This window comes from Pomacea canaliculata, linkage group LG10 (genome assembly GCF_003073045.1).
Source record: "Pomacea canaliculata isolate SZHN2017 linkage group LG10, ASM307304v1, whole genome shotgun sequence".
Taxonomy (NCBI): domain Eukaryota; kingdom Metazoa; phylum Mollusca; class Gastropoda; order Architaenioglossa; family Ampullariidae; genus Pomacea; species Pomacea canaliculata.
The window spans coordinates 25,956,944-25,979,733 of NC_037599.1; the positions used below are offsets into that span (position 1 = coordinate 25,956,944).

The following is a 22,790-nucleotide window of genomic DNA, read 5'->3' on the forward strand; positions in this document are numbered from 1 at the left end:
CCAGACGGCGGAGGATGCACGCCCGAAATCCGTTCGCACAGCCGGTACGAACGCGCGACCCCCTCCGCTCGGCCGGAGACGGCTTGCTGACATACCATTCGAACCACAGGCTGAGCGCAGACCACACAGCGATGACGAAGACAAAGTTTACAAAATAGACAGGTTTATTAACTAACATAAAATAACACTAATAAGAAAAACTAGCATCAAAACAATTCACAATAAAGAGAGCACTAATAGGCCTCTGTGTCCCAGTTTAAAAGGAAACTTATGACCAAACAGTGTGTAGGTTCTCTGTGCTATCAGAGATGTTCCCCATTACTACACTCTGATACTCAGGAACACTTATTTTTTTAAGGGTAGTGACCCAGATTTTGGGAAATAAACTCTTATATTCATATGTAACCATCATAAAAAACTGCACCTCTAAATCGTTAAGATAGACCTATGGAGATAGCGGAGAGCATAAAAGAAAGAATGAAAGAAAGGTGGGGAGCAAAACATTTACTTGAGGTCCATATGAGTTCTTTTTGTTAGTGCTTTATATTTAAACCCCACTTAACTACTCCTGGGTTATAATTGCTCACAATCTCTATCGAAGGAGCTATCGACTGCTCACGTTTTTACTAGACTGTTTCAGCTTTGCCATCTATGGAAGTTACATTTCGTTAAAATGTTCGCCCCTAGTGTATTTCTCTTAAAATTCGAATATATCACGAACACACAGCGATTTCAGAAATGGTTTGCTTTTGTGATTGGGAAGCGTCGTTTAAGTGAGATGTTTGCTATGTTCTTTCTTAAATATAATTCAACTATTCAAAAATTCTCGTACTGTATTTGTTTAATCATATTTCTAAGAGCAAATGCTGCACCTTGATTAGTACAGACAAAATCAATCAATAAAGTGCATGAATCTATGCGCATGTGTTTACATGTATTAATGCGCAGACATATGTGTATACAATCGTGTACAAGATTTCCTCGTCTGAATGTGTCGTACTGCTGCAGACTTCAAAGCATTTACTTAAACAGTTTCTGGAAAATGCCACCGACAGGTTCGAAGGCGTGTACAGAGCAGAGTTTCAAAGGAACAAACAAATAAAACAACGTACGTGCCCCAACTTGTATTACTGGACTGCTTGCAGACAATTTTTTGTTCCAGTTAACTACTAAACCGATGCAGGTTTGTACAAGACTTTCTTGTTTATTCCTGTTCATTGCTTAGGCTCACATAGACTGACAACGGAGAGGCAATGGTCTCGGCAGACTGACAGCAGTCCCTCTATACACATGCCTGTGTATGCCTGGTGCTCCTGCTCTCAGCTATCTCTTCCTTCTCTCTCTCTCACCATTTCACATGCTAATGAGGGCGGAGCTGCATGACAAGCAGTTTCAGCAAAATATCAAATGAGGTTCTCCCATCTGTCAGTGCTGTCCTCGGGTCACAGATGGTCTTTGCCTTAAACTTTTCAGACTTCGTGTCTTCCAAACAACCTAATAAAAGCCAAGAGACAGTGATTTAAAAGGTATGTTTGTCTTACATGTTGTGCGTATTTACATTACAATATATTCAAATATATATATATTATTTTTTGTTTTGAAAAACGACCTTCAAAAGTACCGAATTTATAATAATATATTTTAAGATCTGCTTGAGCAGCACACTGCATAGTTACTCAGTTCATGTTTTTACAATATTGTTTGCTGACGAACGTGAATAAGAGAAAGTATGAGCTGGCTCTGAAATCTGGCTAGTAGTCTGAAAATAATGCAAATGATATTAAGACATGGAACGATTGAAGCTCTTTTGCTTAGTATAGGCTATCTGATTTATTTATTGGACTATTACTTTTTTTGACTTTATTGTCAACTTTCCAACTGTCACTTTATTAGAGTCTAGTGTATTTATAAGCGGTGTCAGTATTTGTATTCTTGGTGCCCCCATAATGTGATGGCAGATATTTGACAACTGCGGTTACATTGAAGGGAGATAAGGAAAAAGGAAAAATATTGCTTGTTGCTAATGTGTGTGTGTGCTCGCGCGCGCCACTCGGTTGCTCAGTTGTTCGTTTTTTCTCCCATCCCCTTATCTTTTGCCTCATTCGCGTTGTCAAAATGAATATTAATGCAAATTTGTTAGTGATCGAGCAGTCGGTGTGAATTTGACCTCAGAGTACACACAAACTGACACACCAACACACACGCGCGGGCGCGTGCACACCAAGATCAGATCATTTATAGATTAATGTGTGAATGAATGTTAGTGGTCTCACGAACATGGTTTACTCATACTGCACCACAGTGAGACAGAAAGACATAAAATTTTTATTGGTTTTTTTTCAGATGTCAGCTTACCGCATTCTGCTGATAGGTAAGACCGGAAATGGAAAGAGCACTACGGGCAACGCCATTCTGGGAGAGCAGCATTTTAAGCCAAAGCGTGGAATGAACTCAGTGACGGCTGTGTGTGCCTGGAAGAAGGGCTACAGATGTGGCTATCCCATTGAGGTTCTTTCAGTCTTTCAGTTTACAAAACTAACATAGCGCAGGATTTAAGAAAGACATCGCAATTTTACCTTATAACAAATTGGTAAAAAAGGAAGAAATACAGGGTTCTAAAAACCATATACAATACTATTTTACCTCATAATCAAGCTTTAACTAGTAGTACGAATTTTAACAGAGGTTAACTGTGCTGAGCTGGATATTGAAATATTCTAGAATTGTAGCTTGGATGTAAAAACTTGTATTGACCATTATTCCTTTCTATTTCCTTTGCTACACATTTCCCTCACTTTTTATTTTTTATTCCTATCTGTAGTACATATACCACTTCTGCAAAGCGCTCTGAGCAAATCACTGGAAAGGCGCAATTAATTGCTTATTATTATTAATGCATATCTTTAGTTATTTGCCTGAATGTTGTTACAGGTAACTGATACACCAGGGGTTTGTGACACTCATAAAACTGAAGGTGAAGTGGAAAGGGAGATCGCCAAGTGTGTAGGGACCATGGTGCCAGGACCTGACGCCATCTGCTTTGTAATCAAAGGATCGGATCGGTTTACGAAGGAGGAAATACAAGCGTATGAAAATTTAAAAGCTATTTTTGGTCAGGAAATGACTAAATACCTTATTCTTGTCCTCACCCGAGTCTCTGAAGAGGAATTCCTACAAGATTGGCGCAACAAGGAAAGTCCTCTTCCTGACAGTCTTTTAAAATTGCTCGAAGAAGCTGACAACAGGGTCGTCTGCTTCAGCGAGGATATCAAAAACCCATCCTCCACGGATGAAGAAGCGAGAAGACTGCTGCAACATGTGGTCGACCTTAAGACTAAGAATAACGGGTCCTATTACTCAAACGACCTTGTCAAGAGGGTCGACCAAGAAATTGCTGAAGAGGCTGAGAAGACAGGCGTCTCCGTCGACGAGATTAAAGACGAGATGGTTAAAGATATGAATTCGGGACTCTTAGCGAAGTTATATCATATTATTCCCAGTTTCTTAAGAGATAATATGTTTTGTGCTGTTATGTAATATGCATATTTGTCCGTTGTTCTCTAGCGGAACTCAGTGTGAATCAAGAATATAAGCACGGCTAAAATAGCTACCATCTATGGAATGCTCTTCCCTATAGCTCGCTCAGTGGCCATCTGACTTCTCACTTCTATTGGTCTGCTTATTGTTCTCAACATCTTTGCCTCCATCTACTCAGCCTCTCTGTGTTTTGTAGTTTGGTTTGCAGCCTGTGATGTTTAGTTTGATATTTCTATTACTACTTTGTTTTATTGCAATGAGCACGCCTCTATGCGGCACAGTGTGCCGTTATGCTGTTGATTGTGAAAAAATTAATTCTTTACTTGCTAATGTCTCCAGCAATATTTGTAAACGTTTATGGAATACTGTAAATTTTTTACTTATTAAGATATTTATACACACTAGTTTTTGAAAGTAGAATCGTAAGAACGTGTTTTATTGTAAATTTGTAAAAGATTAAAAATCGGACAATGTTCCTCATATCTGGGGGATAATGGTCCTTAAATATCTCAATAGAAATGAAAGTACTAAATACAAGGAATTCCGAATGTATATGGCAAGTATATCCTGTAGTCTTAGTTGTTATTTCAATATTAATAAATCTGTCTGTAAAAACAAGCATTCTGTTAAAAAAGTTTTATCACAATCTTGTCATAAAACTTTTAGAAATATCTCACGTAATAAGCTAGCACACGTGTAACATGGAGGTATGGTCCTAATTGTAATAATGCTACCATTGTTATAACACATTTTTTATAGATTAATATGTACCGAGCATCGTAAGTGTTTATAAATGCTGCAATGTTCTTATTCACACAAGCTATTTTGTATGGACTTTAAAAAACATAGATGTTTTAGAACTTACGTAGCATGGAAGACAGTTATGCTCCCTACATCTTAACCCTGCGTGGTATTTCATTGGTTTCATTCCCTTGTTAGTTTTTCTATCAAAATTTGTAAACGAACTGATTAGAAATTAGAAAGCAGAGTTTGTCACGAATGAGCTTTTTGTTTCCTCTGTGGCCTTCCGTTGCCCTTGTAGCGTGTCGAAATAAAGGTGAAATAATATACAAAATAAACTTGGTGGTCATTGGTGCAAACTTCTTAAAAGCCTGAATGTTCAGCTTTTCAATGTATTCATGCATTTATACATGAATTCATACATTTATAAGTTCATGTATGCATTCTTAGACCTATATTTTGGCATGCTTCCCTCTCGCAATATGGTAAAAAGTTAGTTTGATGAACTGCAGCGTTTGTTGTGACTGTACATAGGAAGTTTGGAGAGGAGGTCCTATTGCATGTGTGTATATTGTCATTCAATGTGTTCGAGTCTCTCTTTCAACTTTCTTTCTTGTTGCCTCAATACCTGGTTGTCGTTAGATTTCATTCTGTCTCTATCTGTTGTGATCCGCAGGAGCAGACTTTCAATCTTGCTAGAGAGTTTTCATGTTGTCCTTAAAGCTTTAATTGCAGTGGTGTGTAACCACTCACATTGACTTTGTTACTCTAGCATGAGATTGCACGAAGAAAACAATATCGAGCCACCTGAGGGGTCACTGGTCGATCTCTGCTCCTCGTAATGCTGACCTCTCTCCTCCCACTGCAGCTAAAACTGGACCTTAACTGATATCATGGTATGGGCTAGATGACAAATTTCTTCTCGATAATTAGATGCAACGGACCAAGATTGCAAAATTGTTTACCTAATCCCTAGTCTGAGCTTTAGTTAAAGATGTTTTGCAAATTTGAAACAACATCGAGCCTTCGGTGGTAAAACACAATTATAAAATATATTCCACCAGCAGTTGGTGCAACTTACCTTGTACCGGTGTGGTGGCTTGTGAACCTTGTTGATTCACAGACAGGAGCCTTGTGCTCCTGGCAGGTCTAACAAAGCCGAACAGGTCTGTCATGGGAGAGGCCAGATTAAAATGTTGCACTCTGGGCCTCCAGGTTGGTGGTTTTCTTTGGGCTAACAACCCACTTATGTAAAAAAGGATGTTACAGAAACCACAACAATACTACAAGGGCCTGGTCGGGAAGATTCCTCTCTAGAAGAGCTCATGACGCATGCTAGTGAAAGCCTTAGGGAAGCCAGCTTGCCTACTCATCTTTTGACGACCAAGGCAAGAACCAGGATGGGGACCTAGAACAGCAAAACCCTCTATGAAAGCTGCAAGTCAGCTCAAGTGGCAAAAGAAATGAGAAAATACAACATCAGGGTTCTCGGGTTATGCTAAAACAGATGGAATGGAAGTGGTCAGACCAGACTAACATCAGGAGAAACCATTATTTACTCAGGCCGCAAAGACCTGGACAACGATCATACCCAGGGAGTAGCACTGCTGATGTCAACAGAGACAACAAAGGCACTGATAGCCTGGGAACCAGTCTCACCACGGCTCATGTCAGCAAAGTTCAATGTCAAAGGAAGGAAGACCACCATCATCAAATGATATGCACCAACAAATGAAGAAGAGAAAGAGGAAAGAGCTCCTTTTAGTGTATATTTGTATCTCGAGAACGAGTGGAACTTATATCTTATGTCTTATATCTATAATGTAAACAAAAACGTGTATGTGTTATTTCTTTTCGAGCTTAGTCAGAAATGCTTCAAATATTTATTCTTGACCCAATTCGAAAGGAAAGCATTCTTCTGCGGACACAACTCTCTCTTTCCACAAATAAAATGCTGGATACTCTGAAAATCCAAATTGAGGAAGCATCTGAAGATCTCAAAGAAGTTTTGTGTGACGCGTACAACCGCTTTTGTGTTGTAGACAGTTTGCTGCTACCGAAGTGCTCTGTTATGTAATTAAAATACAGCTATCATCTTCTTTCGTGTCTTACTCAGCCAGTGTTTAGAAGACAAAACAAATTAATTCTGAGTCAAGAACCTGCCGCGAAATGAGCCAGGAAATTGATGTTCTGATTTAAGAAAGCACGTATAATTAATTACAATCCAACCAGTGGTTTCTGACACAGGACTCTAAAAGAGAGAGAGAGGGAAGAAATGTTGAATTGGAAACAGCACGACGTTCAACGATCCTTTAAAAGGTGGAATATTACACGAGAATTCGGGTATATTTTAGTTTAAAGCCAAAACTTTTAAAAACAACACATTTTTGCGCTGCCTTATATTTTCTGTATTGTAAAATCTACTTTCTGTTTTAAACAGAAATAAAATCCTTTTCAAACCTTTAAAAAACAAAGGGAAAAGATACAAGCTGATTTTCGAACTTTTACAGTTAAAGCAATATTGTACAGAATTGTGTAATATAATGTCTTACCTATTATCTTGAAAATACCGGCAACTCGTTAGAATCAACGCAGTTTACCTGAGCAAAATGTTAGGCACAGGTAGGAAACAACTCGGTCTACCCACACCAAGACTATTTGTATTAATCAATCAAGATTAACTTCTCAGGCCACTACTTGCAATAATCATACAAATATTGTCTTTGTTCTGCCAACGTATATAAGAGCCTTACCACGACAGTCTGGTGTTGTGAAACATTATCCTACCGCTCTCACTCTCACTATTTTACTCTTTAATCTCATATTGCTTTCTCGTGGTTCAAATATTTCATGAAATAACATGTCCGCATTTCATTGTTTATATACTGTTTCCTCACCGGAGTGAATACCAAGTGCTCACTGCAAGACTCACATAACAGCAAAAGCAAATAAATAATGAAAGGCCACTATATCAAACATTGCCAATTGGTCCACAAGTTTTGCAAATGTACTCATCATCATGTTTCTTTTTCGCTTATTGAATAGCGCAGAATATTTGTAGTATACGATTTTGTCTAAATCGTAGATTAGTGTGTCTTGTAATTGTGCTTCACTTTTGCATTGTAAATAAAACTTCTGTCAAGTTCTTTGATTGCTTTTTATTGCAGTTTAAGCAGAAGACTAATATTTCTCAGCTAACTTTCCTTCTTAGTTTAGGACAGTAATAAAGTTAACATCCCTGGTTTGTTTTTTATGATTCCTTTCCTCTATGTATTGTTCATTGTGTTATCTTTGATGCAAACCAGAAAACATTTTATCCCCTTTCACCACTCAGATAAGAAGGGTGAGGTCTATGCATGCATGCCTACTCCGACTAATACAATGTACAGTATCTCTCCACATTTATCTAGGATGCAATAATAAAATAAATGGGTTGAGTGTTGTGTCGCGGTTATCTTTTTACAGGCCACTAAAGCCTATAACCTACCGCATGTACCCCTCATGTCCACTACAGTCCACACGAGTATCCAGTCGAACTTTAGTCCACTAATTTTATTACTGCTATAAAATATATATATATACTATAAAAGCATATACAGATTTTAAAAAAAGATTACAACCCCATTTACTAAAAGTCAGAACAACACATTTTACTAAATACGTGTTTATTGCAAATTATTTACCATGTATATAATTTATAAAAACGATAAGAAGAAATGATAGATTACACATTAGGTTTCGAGAATATCTATATAAAGAAATCACGTAAACATCAGAGCATTACAGGCAAGTTGAATGATATTATTCGAGCTGATGTAACATTAAAATTTTAATGTCCCAATTTTAATGTCTGCGCCAACAAGAGCAGTAAGATGTTGACCAGAGGTAAGTCATAGCAGTTAGAAGGGGGAGCACATAATTTCTCTCCCTTCCCAGTATTTAACTGTTTCATTCAGTGCTGTGAGGGTATGGGGATTTTTTTCCAGACACTGATCTCGGCAAGACCTAAGCCCGCGAGAATTTACTCCTAAGACAAAGTATGAACCACACGAAGACTCCATAATAATGAAGTCTTATCGCCAATGATAAGAATAGTTTTTATTTCACACTTTCACGTCGAAATTGCGTTAGTCTGTTCAGTTCCAGAAAAGTAATTTATTTTAAAATCTCTTAAATCAACAGAAGTATTTCTAGATGTTACTATTTTTAACAGGTTTCGATTTTGCAGAAGGTATTTTCTCTTACAACTAATGTAGTCAAACGTATTAGCCTAGAAATACTACATGATGCAATAACCTTAAGCATATAGATGATTGTTTAGTCAAACTATCTTAGGGTAATATACACAGCCACTGTCATGAAAATAACAACCAGGACAACCAAAATGAGCACCTGGTCTTGAGTAATTGGAGAAACTGCAGATTTCATATCAAGACGGTGAATGGCATTCAACAACTGCTCTACCTGCGCCGCCATCTCACTTCCTCGGGCCTGAATTAAAAAAAAAAAAAACAGCACACACACACACACACACACACACACACACACACACACACACACACACACACACACACACACACACACACACACACACACACACACACACACACACACACACACACACACACACACACACGTGTTTAAATTTTTAATGCGGCAATATTTTCCATCAGAAGAATAGCCAAAGAAAGCTGATAGGGTTGCAACTGTGGTAACGAGTAACTAGTTTTACAATAATATGAAATGGAGATTGGATTGTCGCTTTTTAAACCGTCATGTTGAAAATTCGTGATAAAAGAAGAAGCTTTGTTTTGTGAGGTTTTGTTCACTTGAACTTTGATTAGCCTGAATGTTTAGAAAATGTAACAACATAGACAGGCTGTGAAAGGTTTATGTAAGGATAGGGTGGAATAAGTTTTGATATCGTGTACTTGTTCCCTTATAGACAAACTTTAAAGAGTCTCCGCAATGACGTCTTACGATTATAATATATAATAAGATTCTTTTCTTGATAAATATGACTATAAATATCATATCCCTAGAAACACGACTTAAGGACCAATAACTTACCATATTGTTAAAGAGGACATAGCGGTTCCCAGCATCAGCCAGGACACTGCTCAGTTCCCAGGAAACTGTCTTCAGCTCCTCGTGGATGTCTCTGTCCTGTCTGTCTCCAAACGTGAAGACCACCACCAGGCGGTTAGTGAATGAGTTGTCTCCCCATGCTGTCTTGATTCTCTTGTAGATGTCGTATTCTTCCGCCGTGTAGCGCACGTCACACCTCACCGCCAGCAAGATGGCGTAGGGACCTTCAACCGCTGATTTCCACCGAGAGACCTCATTTTTGATTTCTGCATCACTGAGGTTTAAGTTAACTGGATCCGGGGTGTCCAGTATCTGTGTGAAATATGTGATTAAGGCATAGGCCTTTATATTTGCATATAATTTAGAAAATATTTAAGAAATAACAGACGAGCTGTATTTCAAATTTATTGATTTGCTCTAAGTGCCTACAAGATCGCAATATTTTGTTTCAAATGGCTACTGAGTGTAGGTATTGAGTATAAACTATCGCATAAATGTTTTTGAAGTTATAAAAGATGGAAAAGCGGTGATAAAATTTTGTTCATTAGATAAGTCTGTGCATTCCCCATGTCCGGAGTTTGCGCGTGAGAATAGTAGCATTTATCTCAAACTGAGCGGAGGTACATAGTTCATGCAGAGTATATTTTATATTCGTTTACCTTGTTGATCTGGATGACATGTAATACAGCAAATACTATAACCTAAAATTACCAATTTACCATAATCTGTTGTCCATTTACAACGCCAACCGCCTCGCCAAGATGAACTGTCGTTGATCTCATGCTTCTCGCTACCAGAAACTCTTTTCTTCCCAAAATAGAGTTTCCCAGTGAACTTTTTCCGTTTCCAGTTTTCCCAATGATAAACACTTCAAAGGAATAAAGCATATATGTTAAAAGACTAGTGGGTCTTATTGTTTTAATTGACAAGGGTAGCAAGGGATACATACATCTATACTTGCATGAATTGTTGAATGAAAAAAAACCCATAAGAACAATTTGTTACATTTATGACACGTGCAACCAGGTATAAAATAAATTAAATGTAATTTTTTAAAATTTTCTTGCTTGATTGCAGCTACTCATAAAAATTAACAAAAAATTAAAGGAATTTTCTAGGACAAACTCTTTCGATACTTTACACACTGCTTTTCATTTACCAGTTTTGTAATGCTTTAACAAAGCAAACATATGGCCCTGTGCTGTTATTTAGCAAGTAATGTATAACACCGTATATGTGATAACACCTACCATATGTGTGATAACACCTACCTTTAACAGTGGATGACAGTTTGGAGAGTGACATTCTTCAGAAATTTGAAACTGAAAATATAAATAGAACGCAATGCACTGCTGACTTTTTGACAAGAAATATAAATAGTTTACGATAATTCAAGACATTTATAAATGAATTGTTTTAAGGCACAGCGCAATAAAAGCTATTGAAATAGTGAAGATAGCGAATCGAGAGCCTACTGGTCATAAAGAAAATGAATTGTACAGAAGTCTAGTCACGGGTGGGTGAATGGTGGGGACGGAACACAGCCCTCCCATAACATTCCAACCCCCGCTACACTTGAAGTATGAAGCAGGTACCTCTCAACTGATGTGTAGACAGGTCAGGTAGAACCCTCCAGGTACACGTCCAGGTAGTCCTCCCCAAACACGACCCTGCTTCACATGTAAACAAAATAACAACTGTACAGTGTCGCTTATCCCTCCCCCCGCCTCCTCTTTGAATCGGTAAGTCTCTGGTAAGTGACTGGAATGTAGGTGGACTCTGACAATGTAAGGGTAGCACACTAGCACACGACAGACATGGAAATTGAACGAAGGTAGAAACACACTTCTACATTCAGTCTGCAGTAAGGGGAAGGTCATAGCACGGCTTTTGGACCGTTTCGACCCAGTTTCTTGATAATGAATGATGTCCTAATGTCCTTATCTCTTGCAAGTTTCTGGTAAATACAGCTTTAACACACACACACAAATACACACACTCACGCACCCACGAACACTTGCACAGATGCAGCTACAATCTACAGTTTTATTGAAACCAGCGCGGCTGTTGTAACAGCGGGTATGAGTGACGCTGTCTGTCATCCCCACAAGCCCCGCCTACAACACTTCACGCTCGCGCCGCCAGGGTTAAAGGTAGTGCAAGCAAACGTCAACATCAAGTGCTCTTCGCAGCAGCGTACCGGTTTCGAGACAATTGTTCAGATTTCCAGAAAACAAGAGGTGATAGAACAGGTAAGCTGACATCACTTCTTTATATTTCTGGTGTGACCCTAGAAAGTGTTACCTTGACGATAATTTTTGTTGTTTGATGGCGAAGTTGGCTCCTTACTAAGTCGCAGTTCTGACTTGTCCTTTGGACATAACACAACGGCTTAGGCCCTTTAGGAATGTAAATGTTTGATCCTACTGATAGGTATGATGATATGTAGTAGCATAATCATCATCATGATCATTGTTTAAGAGTGGTCAGACAATAATATTACAATCAAGTATTCCCAATTTTCTCTGCAATGTTCCAAAATGAGAGCTTTGGATGTTTTCAGCACAGTTCACCTTGTGTCTACTTCTTCTATCGCTTGCAGTTGTTTATTGTAAGGTTTTCAAAGAGAGCACTCTGTGTAATTCTCTCATACCTGCACAATAGTGACTTATCTTTGTAAATAAGAAGTATATTTTTGTGCATCGTATCTCCCTGGACTTTATGTATGATTGCAGGACAGTACAAATATTGCATTCGCAAGTTTCTTGTATGAGCATCCTCTGGGAGCTATATGCCGACAGGTTGTCTGGTATCTATTCTACATAAATACGTAAACCTCAGAATCGTACACTAGACATGGAAGTAAGCTTTCCAAAGAAGTACATGTAATCAGATTTTCAAATATTAAACAATTAGCTGTAACAAGTAATGGAGTTCATTTATCATCATCTTTTTATTCCAGACCGGTGCGTTTGTCTATAAAACATGACAAAACTGACAAAGTGTTTTCAGATATAGGTTGCCGCACCTCGCCTCGAAAAAAAGGATGGCGGAAGCTGGAGCCTCTTCTGGCAACTATGTACCAACCGGTATCGAAGACGATGACCCTGATCTAAATCAGACACGAGGTCAAGGTGAAATCCGGGTTCTTATCATTGGTGCTTCCGGCAGTGGGAAAAGTACAGTAGGTAATATTCTCCTCGGCAAGGACCACTTTCAGGTGTCAAGTGCTGTCACACTCGATAGTCAAACAAAAGAAGCGAGGATTGGAGAGAGCACGAGATATGGCAGGCATCTAAAGGTGAGCACTTTTTAATGACATTATTCATTAAAACAGACAGAAGACACGATTTTAAGCTAGACATAATTTTGCAACAAACACACCACATCTATTATATGGACGCCATTAACACTACTTCTTTAACAGCATTAACATCCATAGATATGGTGCCTCAAAAATACTACCAGTATGAGCATTAATTCTTCTAAATAAAATAAGTTATTGTTCTCTTGTCTTTGTAACTTAACCACAATTGAACACGACTTAAGCACCTTTAGAAACTATAACTAAAATCTCATCGATAAGCTTTCCTCGTAATGTGTCATTAATACACTTGTTGCATGTAAAGGTACTAGATACATTGGCAGTCATGAGTTCAAAGACGATGCCACGGCGAGGAAAGAAATCAGAAAATGGGTGAAGATGTGTCCTGATCCTCACCTCATCCTTCTGACCATCCGCTGTGTACCACTCGATCTTGGAGCTGACGTGTTGAGGTTCAGAAGGTTCAAACATCTCTGCGAGGCAGAATTTACTCGCAGACGTCTGGCAATGCTCTTCACATGTGAAGACAAGCTGAAAGAGAGTGTAGAAGATTTCAAAAAGCGAACACACTCAGGTTTGGAAGAGATTTGGAGAGAAGCCGATACACGACATTTGTTTATTGGCGCCAGGGAACAAGAAACACTCCTTCACCAGGTCTTCCAGATTTGTGATGATCTGAGTAGGTTACTTTTTCGCCTTAAAGCAAACACTTCATCAAACCAGCTCATGTGAATATTATTTATTCTCGTGCACAAAATTCAAGTAAATGTCCTTGCCTAAAACATATATTTTAAAATGATTATAAATTTAAGCATACATTTAATATTTATTGACGATAGAAACATGCAAGTCACATCATAAACCATAAAGTTTGCACAGAATAAACAAAAGACCCTTATTACAGGTATTATTTATATTAAAGGTAGTAATTTTCTTTATTTGTAAGAAGACTCGCTTCTCATATTCTCCGGGATCCTTTGTCTTTCCTTTCGCTTTTTTTATCTGTGATAATCTTCTATATAGCCTGTTCTATAACAGTGTCAACAGAAAACTCAAAAGGGGATTGTATGGAGTGCGAAGAGGAGTCTGGATCCTGTGACGGATTCTTGGACTGCCGCACTTTGAAGCTAACAAGCAAGAAGAGACTTTCATGCAAAACGGCCATACGAAGAATGTACTTAGTATGTTTCCTCTTTTATTTTGCATAGTGTTTGAATGTGTTGATTTTGACCTGAATGAAGAAATTGTATATCTGGAACTAGAGAATCCACACTAAGAGCATTATGGGTGTACCGTTGGATGAGCATACAATGGTGTGACCGAGGACTTTCCTCAGATGGACACACCCAAAACATAATGTCTTCAGATAAGGGCTAAACTCTTTCAAGATCAACATCTTTCCAAACACCCTGATGAGGTTCTTAAGTTTCCTTTGGGTTTGTCGAGTCGCGACTAGGGTAAAGCAGATAATGTAATTTGTTGCAGAACGCGAACTGAAAGTGTTAATAATTGGCAAGACTGGAAATGGAAAAAGCAGTGTAGGTAACTCCATCTTGAACACAGACGCCTTTCCCGTTACACGAGGTTTGGTATCATCTGCACAAACGGACCTGGAAAGGACAGCTCAGAAATTTGGAGTGACCATCAAAGTACGAATGTCTCCATCATGGCGTTTAAATATTTAATCAGTATACAAAGAACCAGAAAAAATAGACCATAGACGAAAATTATGACGGTAATGTTAAAATTATATGGCATTATTTTTCATAATTTAAGAAAGTTTTTCAACTTTTAATAATTTACCACAATCTTTAAAAACATTAGCGTATTTCTAATGTGTGGATAAATAAAATTTAAAAAAAGTGGAGTGGATTTAATGTGTGCTTTAGGATAATATTCATATGCAATAGGCATGGTGCTGTCGAAAGCTTTTAACTATTGTATTTAAATAAATTATTACATATAATTAAATAACCTTTTTTAAATACATTGTTTTTGTAGGTAACTGATACACCTGACGTTAGCAATCTGCGTCTAGACAAAGAGGAAGCTAATGAAAGAATCATCAAGTGGAAGTCACATGACCCTGATGTCATACTGCTGGCCATTCGGTGTGACCTTCGCTACACCGCGGAGGAATACCAGATCTACGAGCAGATAAAGAAAGTATTAGGAGAAGAATACGTCAAGCCGAGGCTAACAGTGGCCTTCACCTTTGGTGATCGACAAGATACGGACATAGAAGAGGAACTAAAAATAGTCTGCAAAGAGCTGAAGGCGGTTCTGGAAGATGCTGAAGGACGCTACATCGTGTTCAGCAGTCAGGATAAAGATGAGGACAAAAAGCGGCAGGTTATTCATCTCATGAACCTTGTGCCCAACTTCCGTACGTGTTTTTTTTTGTTTGTTTGTTTGTTTTTACTTTGAATGCTAGTTTTGATAATTACTGATTTTCTCTCAATTTTTTAAAGCTATTTAATACAAGATGAAAACTCTGCTTGTCATTTAATATGGAAGTACAGTCGGACCTCGATAAGTCGACCTTCCCTACGTCGAAAACCTCCCTGTATCGAATTAATTGTTAGTTCCCGGCCAAATACCTGCGTCTATTACGCAATTTTCCCTAACTCGAAAACTCCGTAAGTCGGTTTTTTTTCGGGTCCCTTTGAGTTCGACTTATCGAGATCCGACTGACTAATAATCATTTTCAAAAACGTCATTCATCTTTATAACATACAAAAATCAGACCTAATTCTTTCATTAAAGAATATTGTAGTTTAATGTTGAGAGCATCCTTTTATTAGGTAGGATATATCCAGGGTATAGCTCTTATAGCCACAGAGGTTGTAAATTGTACATGTTTCTAAAATTTTATGCTTAAAAAATGAGATACAAGTCTACAAAATTCATTCCCATTAACCAAGCTTGACTCTCTATATATTTTATGTTTTTGTCTCTGTTTTGTCACACATTATTTTCCAAAAATATTCATTACGAAGTCCTTTGTCTGCTTATACAGAGTTTCCTAGTGACTTGAAGAGAATCCTTCTCCTTGGATCCACAGCAAGCGGGAAAATCTCAGGAGGCAATGCACTTGTACGAAGAAAAGTCTTCAAGGCAGGCACAACAATGCCAAAGAAAACCAGCTACATAACTGAAGTCGATGGAATGTGGTTACAGGTAAAATTATTTAATCTTCGGCCTCATCCTGACACCTTGCCTAGATGTTCACTCTCGTAAAACTCTGCCCCTAGATGACAGCAAACAACGCAAAAAAATATGTGAATGTGTCAAACATTTTTCATGTAGATAATTTCTACCTAGTATGAAATCTTCTATAAATACATGATTATAAGATAACCAGGATCTACTTCAGGGCTCCGGTGCATAGGCGGTCTTAACTTTTCGTCTTAAGATGCCTTGCTTAACTCGCTTTTCGTCTTGGCTAAGTTCGCTGTCTCAATCCTGTTGCATGAGCGATCTCAGCCCCTTGCTTAGCTGAGAAACGGGTCAGGTCAGCGCGGCGGTCGAGGTCAGTGATATAAATAAATTCGTCCGGGAGCGGCCTTGCCAACCGTATATTCCACCAATGAAAACTGCGCTACAGCGATGGTGCTGAGCCGCGAAATTCGTCTGCGCACCATGGTTGAAACGAAGGAGAGATGTGCGACAGCGAAATATTAGTCTTAATCGAGGAGGTTACCAGGGAGAAGAAGAGGCTTTACCAGAAAAAAGAAAAAGATGAAATAAAGAAATGAGCGGATTTAAGATCTTCCATAATTTCATTTCTCAGTCGTCAAAAACATCCACCCACGGACAGGGTGCCACCAGAAACACCCGTGATGAATGGAGAAAGTGATAAATATTTTGGTAGATGATTTCAGAGAACTGATGGAAGGCACAAACATCGAAGGTTAGTCATTTTGTTTACCTGTGTAGATTTTTTTTTACGTCTGTGTCATCCGCAGAAAAAGCTCTAGATACCGAGAGAATGCAAATGCAAAGCCTATAGTCAGCACACAACAGCCGGTTTAGAAAATAAATATTTCCATCCGAAATACATTTATTTAAAATAACTAGATACATTTCTGATTTAGTTTTTGTTACAGGTGGTGAATCATTTACGCTGGTTCCTCCAGAAGTCTTTCATGATAGGGGAGAGTAATAAAATAATAATATTGACATATATAGGAGGTGCAATATAGAACACTCCAGTTCAATCTTCTAATTCAACAATGGAAATGCTTTTGCTAGAAGTATATCTGCAGATTTATTATTTTCATGCATAACAACAACAATGAATTGAACATTTCAGATGATGATGTTTTCAAATGGGAAATTTTAAAAATGTACTTTATAGAACAGATATTCCTGATGGTATTTTTGAACAAAACATGAAATATTAAGGAAAAGCCACCAAGGTTTTTGTCCTTTAGAGAGGGCAGCTACATATAATTTTCCACAGCTGGCTTAAAATTATAAATTGTTTAATTCAAGTGCCAAACACAGACTATGACATAATTTGGGAGATGTACACAGCAGGTTTGTCTTTACATCCACAGTCAGTTTGGACATTTAACCAGTTTTAACTACAAGTCTAATACATGTTACAGTACCAGTGTTCTACAGTTTAGATTCCAGTAGACACTCAGCTTCTGAATGACAGATTTGCAGTGTCTACATTCTTAAACAGTTGCAAATAAGATGTTATGAAGTTCTGAAATGGCTACACCTGAGTCCAGTGAAAAGTGCTAAATATTAACTCTAAAGAGAGAAACATGTCCTTCACAATCCTACTAGCAGCATGTAGTAAATATCAACATAACTGCTTTTTACTAGTTACTTGGCATCACAAAGAATAACAAGCAACACAATAATCTATTTATATAGAAACCTTACACAGAAGAGTAATTCAAACAATACCTTTACATAACCTAATGCAATGGTAAGTACTCAGTGCTCCCAAGTAGAAGTGTCATGAATCAATTGTTCTAAGAAACATTTCTTTCGTGCAGCATCAAGACCACACAGAGTTCCACACAGCAATATTCAAAGCCATCAAAGCGGCTTAGACCTAGACAGCTGCACATTTCTGAAAAAAATCTTTTTGACTGTCAGATAAAAACACCAGGTGATGTACCAAGCAGCCAGAATTCCATCCGTCAACTGGGTCACCCGAAGAAAGCAAAATACCTGATGATACAAAAGAATGCACAACAAAGATAAGAGAACAAAAAACTTTGTAGCTCCTGGACAGTGAACTTGAATCTTGTTAAAAAAGAATTGCAATTCATGGAAATCAAAATAAATCTGGCACAGGCTGAGGTAACAAATACTAGACAGAAAAACAGATGGAAATGGATTGGTAATGCCAGCTGCTGAAAGTGTTCACCAACTGATTGGGGTGGATGTTGCTATTCAGCCAAAGTCAAATTGAATAATAATGTGACCATTCAGTTAGAAATTATGACAGCACAATGGAACACATGATGATTTTTGCTGCTTTGGCAGGGATGTATCTGAAGTCACACAATATATTCTGAAGCATATGATATTAAAGGGGAGGAGTTCTTTTCCTTGTCTGCATTTAAAAAAAAGGGAAACTAAGCCAGTCCCTCAGCGGGTAGCCACTGTCTCCCATATTCATCCCATGTCAATGCCGTCAGCCACTACAACTTGCATTGTGCTTGTAGCGTAAAATTGTAATGCCACCATCACCTGCAAAAGACATAGGAAATATTATTGACCTCAATGATTTATATATTTTAGTATTCACATCTAAACAAAACTGTCCATTTTAGTTAAAAAGGACGATGTGAACATTAACCTATTATGATTATCTATCTCTTGAGCCACATGTTTACAACTTGAGACATACTGCAATGAACTGCCTGTCAAATTGATAAACATGTATTAAATCAAACTATATAAGAGATTCTGTGTGCTCTGCTACATTATTCTGTGTTGTTTTACTTAAATACAATGCCATCAATTTTTTAATAATGTTTACATACTCTAAAACAACACTTGGAGCACAGTGGATGGGCCAGAATTGTGCGTCTGCTCATATGACCCAAGTATAGCAAACTGAATTTTTTTGGATTATTGCTGTCACCAGAGTGAAAGTAGAAGATTTTCATTACTTTTATTGCAAAATTCAAGTTTTTTCCTTTCCAAATATATATAAGTTTTGTGGTCTCTTGTTTACCTGAGAGCAGCAATAATAACAACAAACATCACCCACTGTCGTCAACACCGTCTTAAGTTATACGCCATTGTTTTGTTATGTGATTATATTTTGAAGTCATGCTAACATTATTAAATATTTTTAACGTAATGCTGTCAATTACACTTATTAATTATATATTTATATAGTGGTGGTGACTATAGTCTTACCTGCAGCAAAGGCGGAGTAGAGCCTTTTCGTTGAAAATGATGGTCGAAATCATTTTCCACTGTTATGTTCGCTCGACGGAATCGAAAACAATGAAACAAATCGACGTCATACATTTCAAATGGATTTGATGGATCGCTGAAGTAGTGAAAAATCTGTATCTGTCAATGGTATACACAGGGCAACTCAGTAAACAACACGATCAAGCGCCACTGTTACTACGAAAGCCGCCGTACGGTCATGCGTAAGCAGCGTGTCGCGGCTAAGCAAGGAGTTAAGCCTGGGGGGGACCAGTCTCAAATTTTAAGACTAAGACCGCTTGCTTAGCGAGTTGAGACCGCCCATGCACCGCGCTTAGCAGGCGTCTTAGGTTAAGACAGCGTGCTTGGCTTAACTGCGGTCTTAACTCGAGTTAAGACCGCCTATGCACCGGAGCCCAGATGACTAAGGTTCTATCTTTTAAACCAACCCGTGTTTGTCGTCTTAATTAAATAAAACTAAATTAAATAAAAATCAACACAATACATGGAAAAGGAAAAATATCAATTGTCGTTGCATAATCAAAAATAAATAAATAAATAAAAATTAAGAAAAAAAAAACAAACCAAATAGGGTTATCGCCATAAGTGTTTCTTGTTTGCTTATGTTAAAAATATCAAAATCTCATTTACTTACAGTACCTCACATTTATGGATCATGATCATGTCATAAATTTCCTTCAGTCGTTGTGTCCTCCACCTACCCTACCCCCGATGCCCGCATATTAGTTTCGTAATAAGAATATCATCAAAAAGTCTAAGAAAATACAACAATATATCAAACGTTTAATTAAGCCTTTACTAACATATTTATGTTGAATACTGGTCTTTAAAGCAGACTTTTAAAAAAGCGGTCTACGGGAGTTAATTTTAGGTTTGATGTTAGCTTAGTTACTTCCCTTTATTTCTCTTAGCGGACGTTTTCGTTAGTCTTTATACCTTTTCAAATGTTAAATGTGCATATTTTCCACTTTGATGAAGATCATCAATACACCGGAGTTATCCCGTCTCAACACCCGTGACTTTAAAAAGCAGATGAGCTCGCTGCTGGAGGCCTCGGAGCCTGGTCCACATGTCATTCTGGTGTTTGTCAGGGAATCACAGGTGGCGTCTGAAGATTTCTCCTTTTTTGAGGGACTTGAAGCGTACTTCGGAGAGCGCCTTGAGCAACACTTGATAGTTGTTACTGTTACTGTTACAGACGAGAAGAGCAGCGCAGGAGATGACAGTCTGAGTAAACTTGACAAAATAAAATGCAGGGAAAAACTCTGCTTCGTAGACACCCAGACATCAAATGACAAGACCGAAATATTGACGACTAACATTAAAAATCTTCTTCAGGCTACACGTGGAAACTTCTTACCATTAAAGCGCATTCCTTGTGACCATCATGACACGGATACTCCTACTTCTCATAAAAAAGTCAAATACTGATTTTCTGAATTTGTTAAGTATTTGACGTTTAATTTTAAAAAATGAACAGAAAGAAGCTAATTTTTTCCTGAACAAGTGAACTAAAATTGCTGCATGAAAAATGATGTATTGACATAAAGCTGTTCAGATATGTATATTTCTCTCAAGTGTCAAAACAATTTTTATATTCCATAGCACATTGAATATTTCTGTAAAGGTTACTTATATACATACATTCTGTCCAGAAAATTTATACAAAAAAGGACTACATCTGTATTGTACCTAGCTTCTAGATTCTAGATGACTGACCTAAAGATCAAATATGCAAATATACTATTTGAAAGTGCACAAGTTCTGCTCTTCTTTTCAAAGGAGATAATCTAAGGGAATTTAAGAAGACACACAAAAAAAAAACAATTTAACCAATAAACATCAGATAAAATGTTTCGTCTTATAATGCTCACCGTTTATATTTCATAATGCTATAACAATAGTTAATATTATAATATAAAGCAAAACTAAAGATTCATTATGTTGATCATTTAACACTGTTTTGGCTAAAGATTTTTGTGTGACAAAGACGAATGACTGCAATACTCTTCATTATTAAAATGTAAAAATACCAATTAAAAAAGTCTACATTTACAACAGTAAAGAAACGATTTTGAGATGATGAGTTGCTGCAAAATAAAGAGTTTTAGATGTATAGCTGTCTTTCTTAAATTTTAATTTTAATGAAAATAATGATAGGGGATTTCGAACGTCAAACTAGCAACAGATTATCGAGTGTCAACTTGGTCGTCTGTTACAGTAGTGTCAAATGTGCTTTACTTCTGTGTACAAGAATGAAAAACAACTATATCTAAAAGGGCAATGCAAGATATTGTTTGTCCTACATAATACACACATATACGTGTTAAACAATTTCTTCCACACACACACACATTTGCAGAAACAGTAGACACAGTTGGTGACCTTAGGTCACGTCAGGCAAGTACAAGATGACGGTCAGTAAAGTTGGTCAAGGGAATAGTCCGTGGAATGAATGAGTTGCAGTGACGATTGGTTCTACAGACAGACTACAAAAGTGAAAACTCACATGTCAACACATGGTCAGAAATAGAGAGGATATGGCATACCCTCCTAATGATTTGCTGATGACAAAAGCTGCCAAGTCCCTCTGTGTGATTCCGGTGTTCAAGGGAGACGAGACTTTTCACATTCCCAAGGGAGAGGCTGAGAAAGGGGCTAGCACAAACCCTGAGTGATGAATGAAAAAAGATGAGACTTTCACTTTTCAGACATCGAACAATTATATTTAGGCATCGGCATTTTATTTGCGGCAACTACACTCGTCAAGTGATGATCAAAGATATTCTCTGAAAAAAAGCTTGTAAATTCTTAGACGTGTCTTTAAATGATGCTTTTGTCACTGTAATAAAAGCATTCGGCCTAGGATAACACGCCTCTAGGAGTAGCTATTATTTTTTTACTTTTTGATGTCACCATTAACTAAACAATATTGCTACTGTACTCAAGATGCACAGCAAAAGTAAAACCGATCCGAAAGTCATGGGAGATAACTATGACCTTCATGAGTTTTATTTTACGCAATTCCTTCCCTTTGACCACAAGTATGACTAGGACTACCCTTTGGTATGCACTAATAACTTTTTACTAATACTGGTAGAAAAGGTAGATTATGAGAAAAAGTCATCTTGGTGATAGATCCTACTAGTCAGAAAACTTTAGGTAATTTTGTCATGAGAAGACAAGGTACACTGAAAGTTGACCATCGGGCGCTTGGTGATCGTTGAGCTTCTGTACTCCAACTTAAACGAGTTAATGGTTTGCATTCTTAGCGTGAAACTGTGGTTAGTATATTTATAAGCATTCACCACTCGAAAGTATACCCTCTTCTTTACTCTGGAGAAAGCAACACAATGAGAAGACCTTGCATCATGGCATGTGTTGACAGTGAGTGATTTACTAAGTTGAAAGAGGAAGAATAAATCGTAGACATTATTTTTTATTCCAGGAAGGGAAAAGATCGAGGTATGAGCCATAGGGACTTTGTCAGCATAAAGATATAGACAAATAATATAAGCAATGAATCATCAATCAAGATATTGTGTAAAGTTTGCACAAATCTAGAGCTTGAGTAGGATTTCTGTTTTCTCAGGGTGACCCTAAATAACGAGGTCACTCTGAAGAGCTTCATTGAAGCGCATTTTTCACTTTTTAGGATCATAGA

At 37.7% G+C, this 22,790-nt stretch overlaps 3 protein-coding genes across 11 annotated transcripts; 2 read left to right on the forward strand and 1 right to left on the reverse strand.

The window, feature by feature from the left end:
- Positions 1-1,244: 1,244 nt before the first annotated feature.
- LOC112574469 (GTPase IMAP family member 4-like) lies at positions 1,245-4,773 on the forward strand. Its single transcript, XM_025255566.1, has 3 exons — positions 1,245-1,526; positions 2,344-2,508; positions 2,932-4,773. The coding sequence occupies exons 2-3, from the start codon at positions 2,344-2,346 to the stop codon at positions 3,535-3,537; spliced, it is 771 nt and encodes a 256-aa protein (XP_025111351.1). The 5' UTR covers positions 1,245-1,526; the 3' UTR covers positions 3,538-4,773.
- Positions 4,774-7,943: 3,170 nt separating this feature from the next.
- LOC112574579 (GTPase IMAP family member 4-like) lies at positions 7,944-11,369 on the reverse strand. 3 transcript variants are annotated; one of them, XM_025255754.1, is made up of 5 exons: positions 10,962-11,369; positions 10,643-10,688; positions 10,086-10,236; positions 9,349-9,678; positions 7,944-8,769 (listed from the first exon to the last, which is right to left on the reverse strand). In XM_025255754.1, the coding sequence occupies exons 2-5, from the start codon at positions 10,669-10,671 to the stop codon at positions 8,605-8,607; spliced, it is 675 nt and encodes a 224-aa protein (XP_025111539.1). In that variant the 5' UTR covers positions 10,672-10,688; positions 10,962-11,369; the 3' UTR covers positions 7,944-8,604. The 3 variants fall into 3 exon arrangements, with proteins under 3 accessions (XP_025111539.1, XP_025111537.1, XP_025111538.1); XM_025255752.1 differs by having other exon boundaries at positions 10,086-10,234; positions 10,638-10,688; XM_025255753.1 differs by lacking the exon at positions 10,962-11,369 and adding an exon at positions 10,842-10,908 and having other exon boundaries at positions 10,086-10,234; positions 10,638-10,688.
- Positions 11,370-11,533: 164 nt separating this feature from the next.
- LOC112574432 (GTPase IMAP family member 8-like) lies at positions 11,534-21,210 on the forward strand. 7 transcript variants are annotated; one of them, XM_025255508.1, is made up of 9 exons: positions 11,572-11,618; positions 12,102-12,175; positions 12,379-12,667; positions 12,996-13,370; positions 13,730-13,872; positions 14,177-14,340; positions 14,693-15,077; positions 15,711-15,871; positions 20,105-21,210. In XM_025255508.1, the coding sequence occupies exons 5-9, from the start codon at positions 13,842-13,844 to the stop codon at positions 20,555-20,557; spliced, it is 1,194 nt and encodes a 397-aa protein (XP_025111293.1). In that variant the 5' UTR covers positions 11,572-11,618; positions 12,102-12,175; positions 12,379-12,667; positions 12,996-13,370; positions 13,730-13,841; the 3' UTR covers positions 20,558-21,210. The 7 variants fall into 7 exon arrangements, with proteins under 7 accessions (XP_025111294.1, XP_025111289.1, XP_025111290.1 ...); XM_025255510.1 differs by having other exon boundaries at positions 11,603-11,618; positions 12,102-12,167; XM_025255509.1 differs by lacking the exon at positions 12,102-12,175 and having other exon boundaries at positions 11,534-11,618.
- Positions 21,211-22,790: the final 1,580 nt, after the last annotated feature.

Bases quoted from the DNA above. Each gene is read 5' to 3' on its own strand.
- LOC112574469 (XM_025255566.1), top strand. From the start codon at position 2,344: ATGTCAGCTTACCGCATTCTGCTGATAGGTAAGACCGGAAATGGAAAG. The intron at 2,509-2,931 runs GTTCTTTCAGTC...ATGTTGTTACAG, and splicing joins GATGTGGCTATCCCATTGAG to GTAACTGATACACCAGGGGT.
- LOC112574432 (XM_025255509.1), top strand. From the start codon at position 13,842: ATGCAAAACGGCCATACGAAGAATGTACTTA. The intron at 13,873-14,176 runs GTATGTTTCCTC...AATTTGTTGCAG, and splicing joins CCATACGAAGAATGTACTTA to AACGCGAACTGAAAGTGTTA. The intron at 15,872-20,104 runs GTAAAATTATTT...ACTTTGATGAAG, and splicing joins TCGATGGAATGTGGTTACAG to ATCATCAATACACCGGAGTT.
- LOC112574579 (XM_025255752.1), bottom strand. From the start codon at position 10,671: ATGTCACTCTCCAAACTGTCATCCACTGTTAAAG. The intron at 9,679-10,085 runs GTAAATTGGTAA...TATTTCACACAG, and splicing joins TAAATGGACAACAGATTATG to ATACTGGACACCCCGGATCC. The intron at 8,770-9,348 runs GTAAGTTATTGG...TTTTTAATTCAG, and splicing joins ATGTCCTCTTTAACAATATG to GCCCGAGGAAGTGAGATGGC.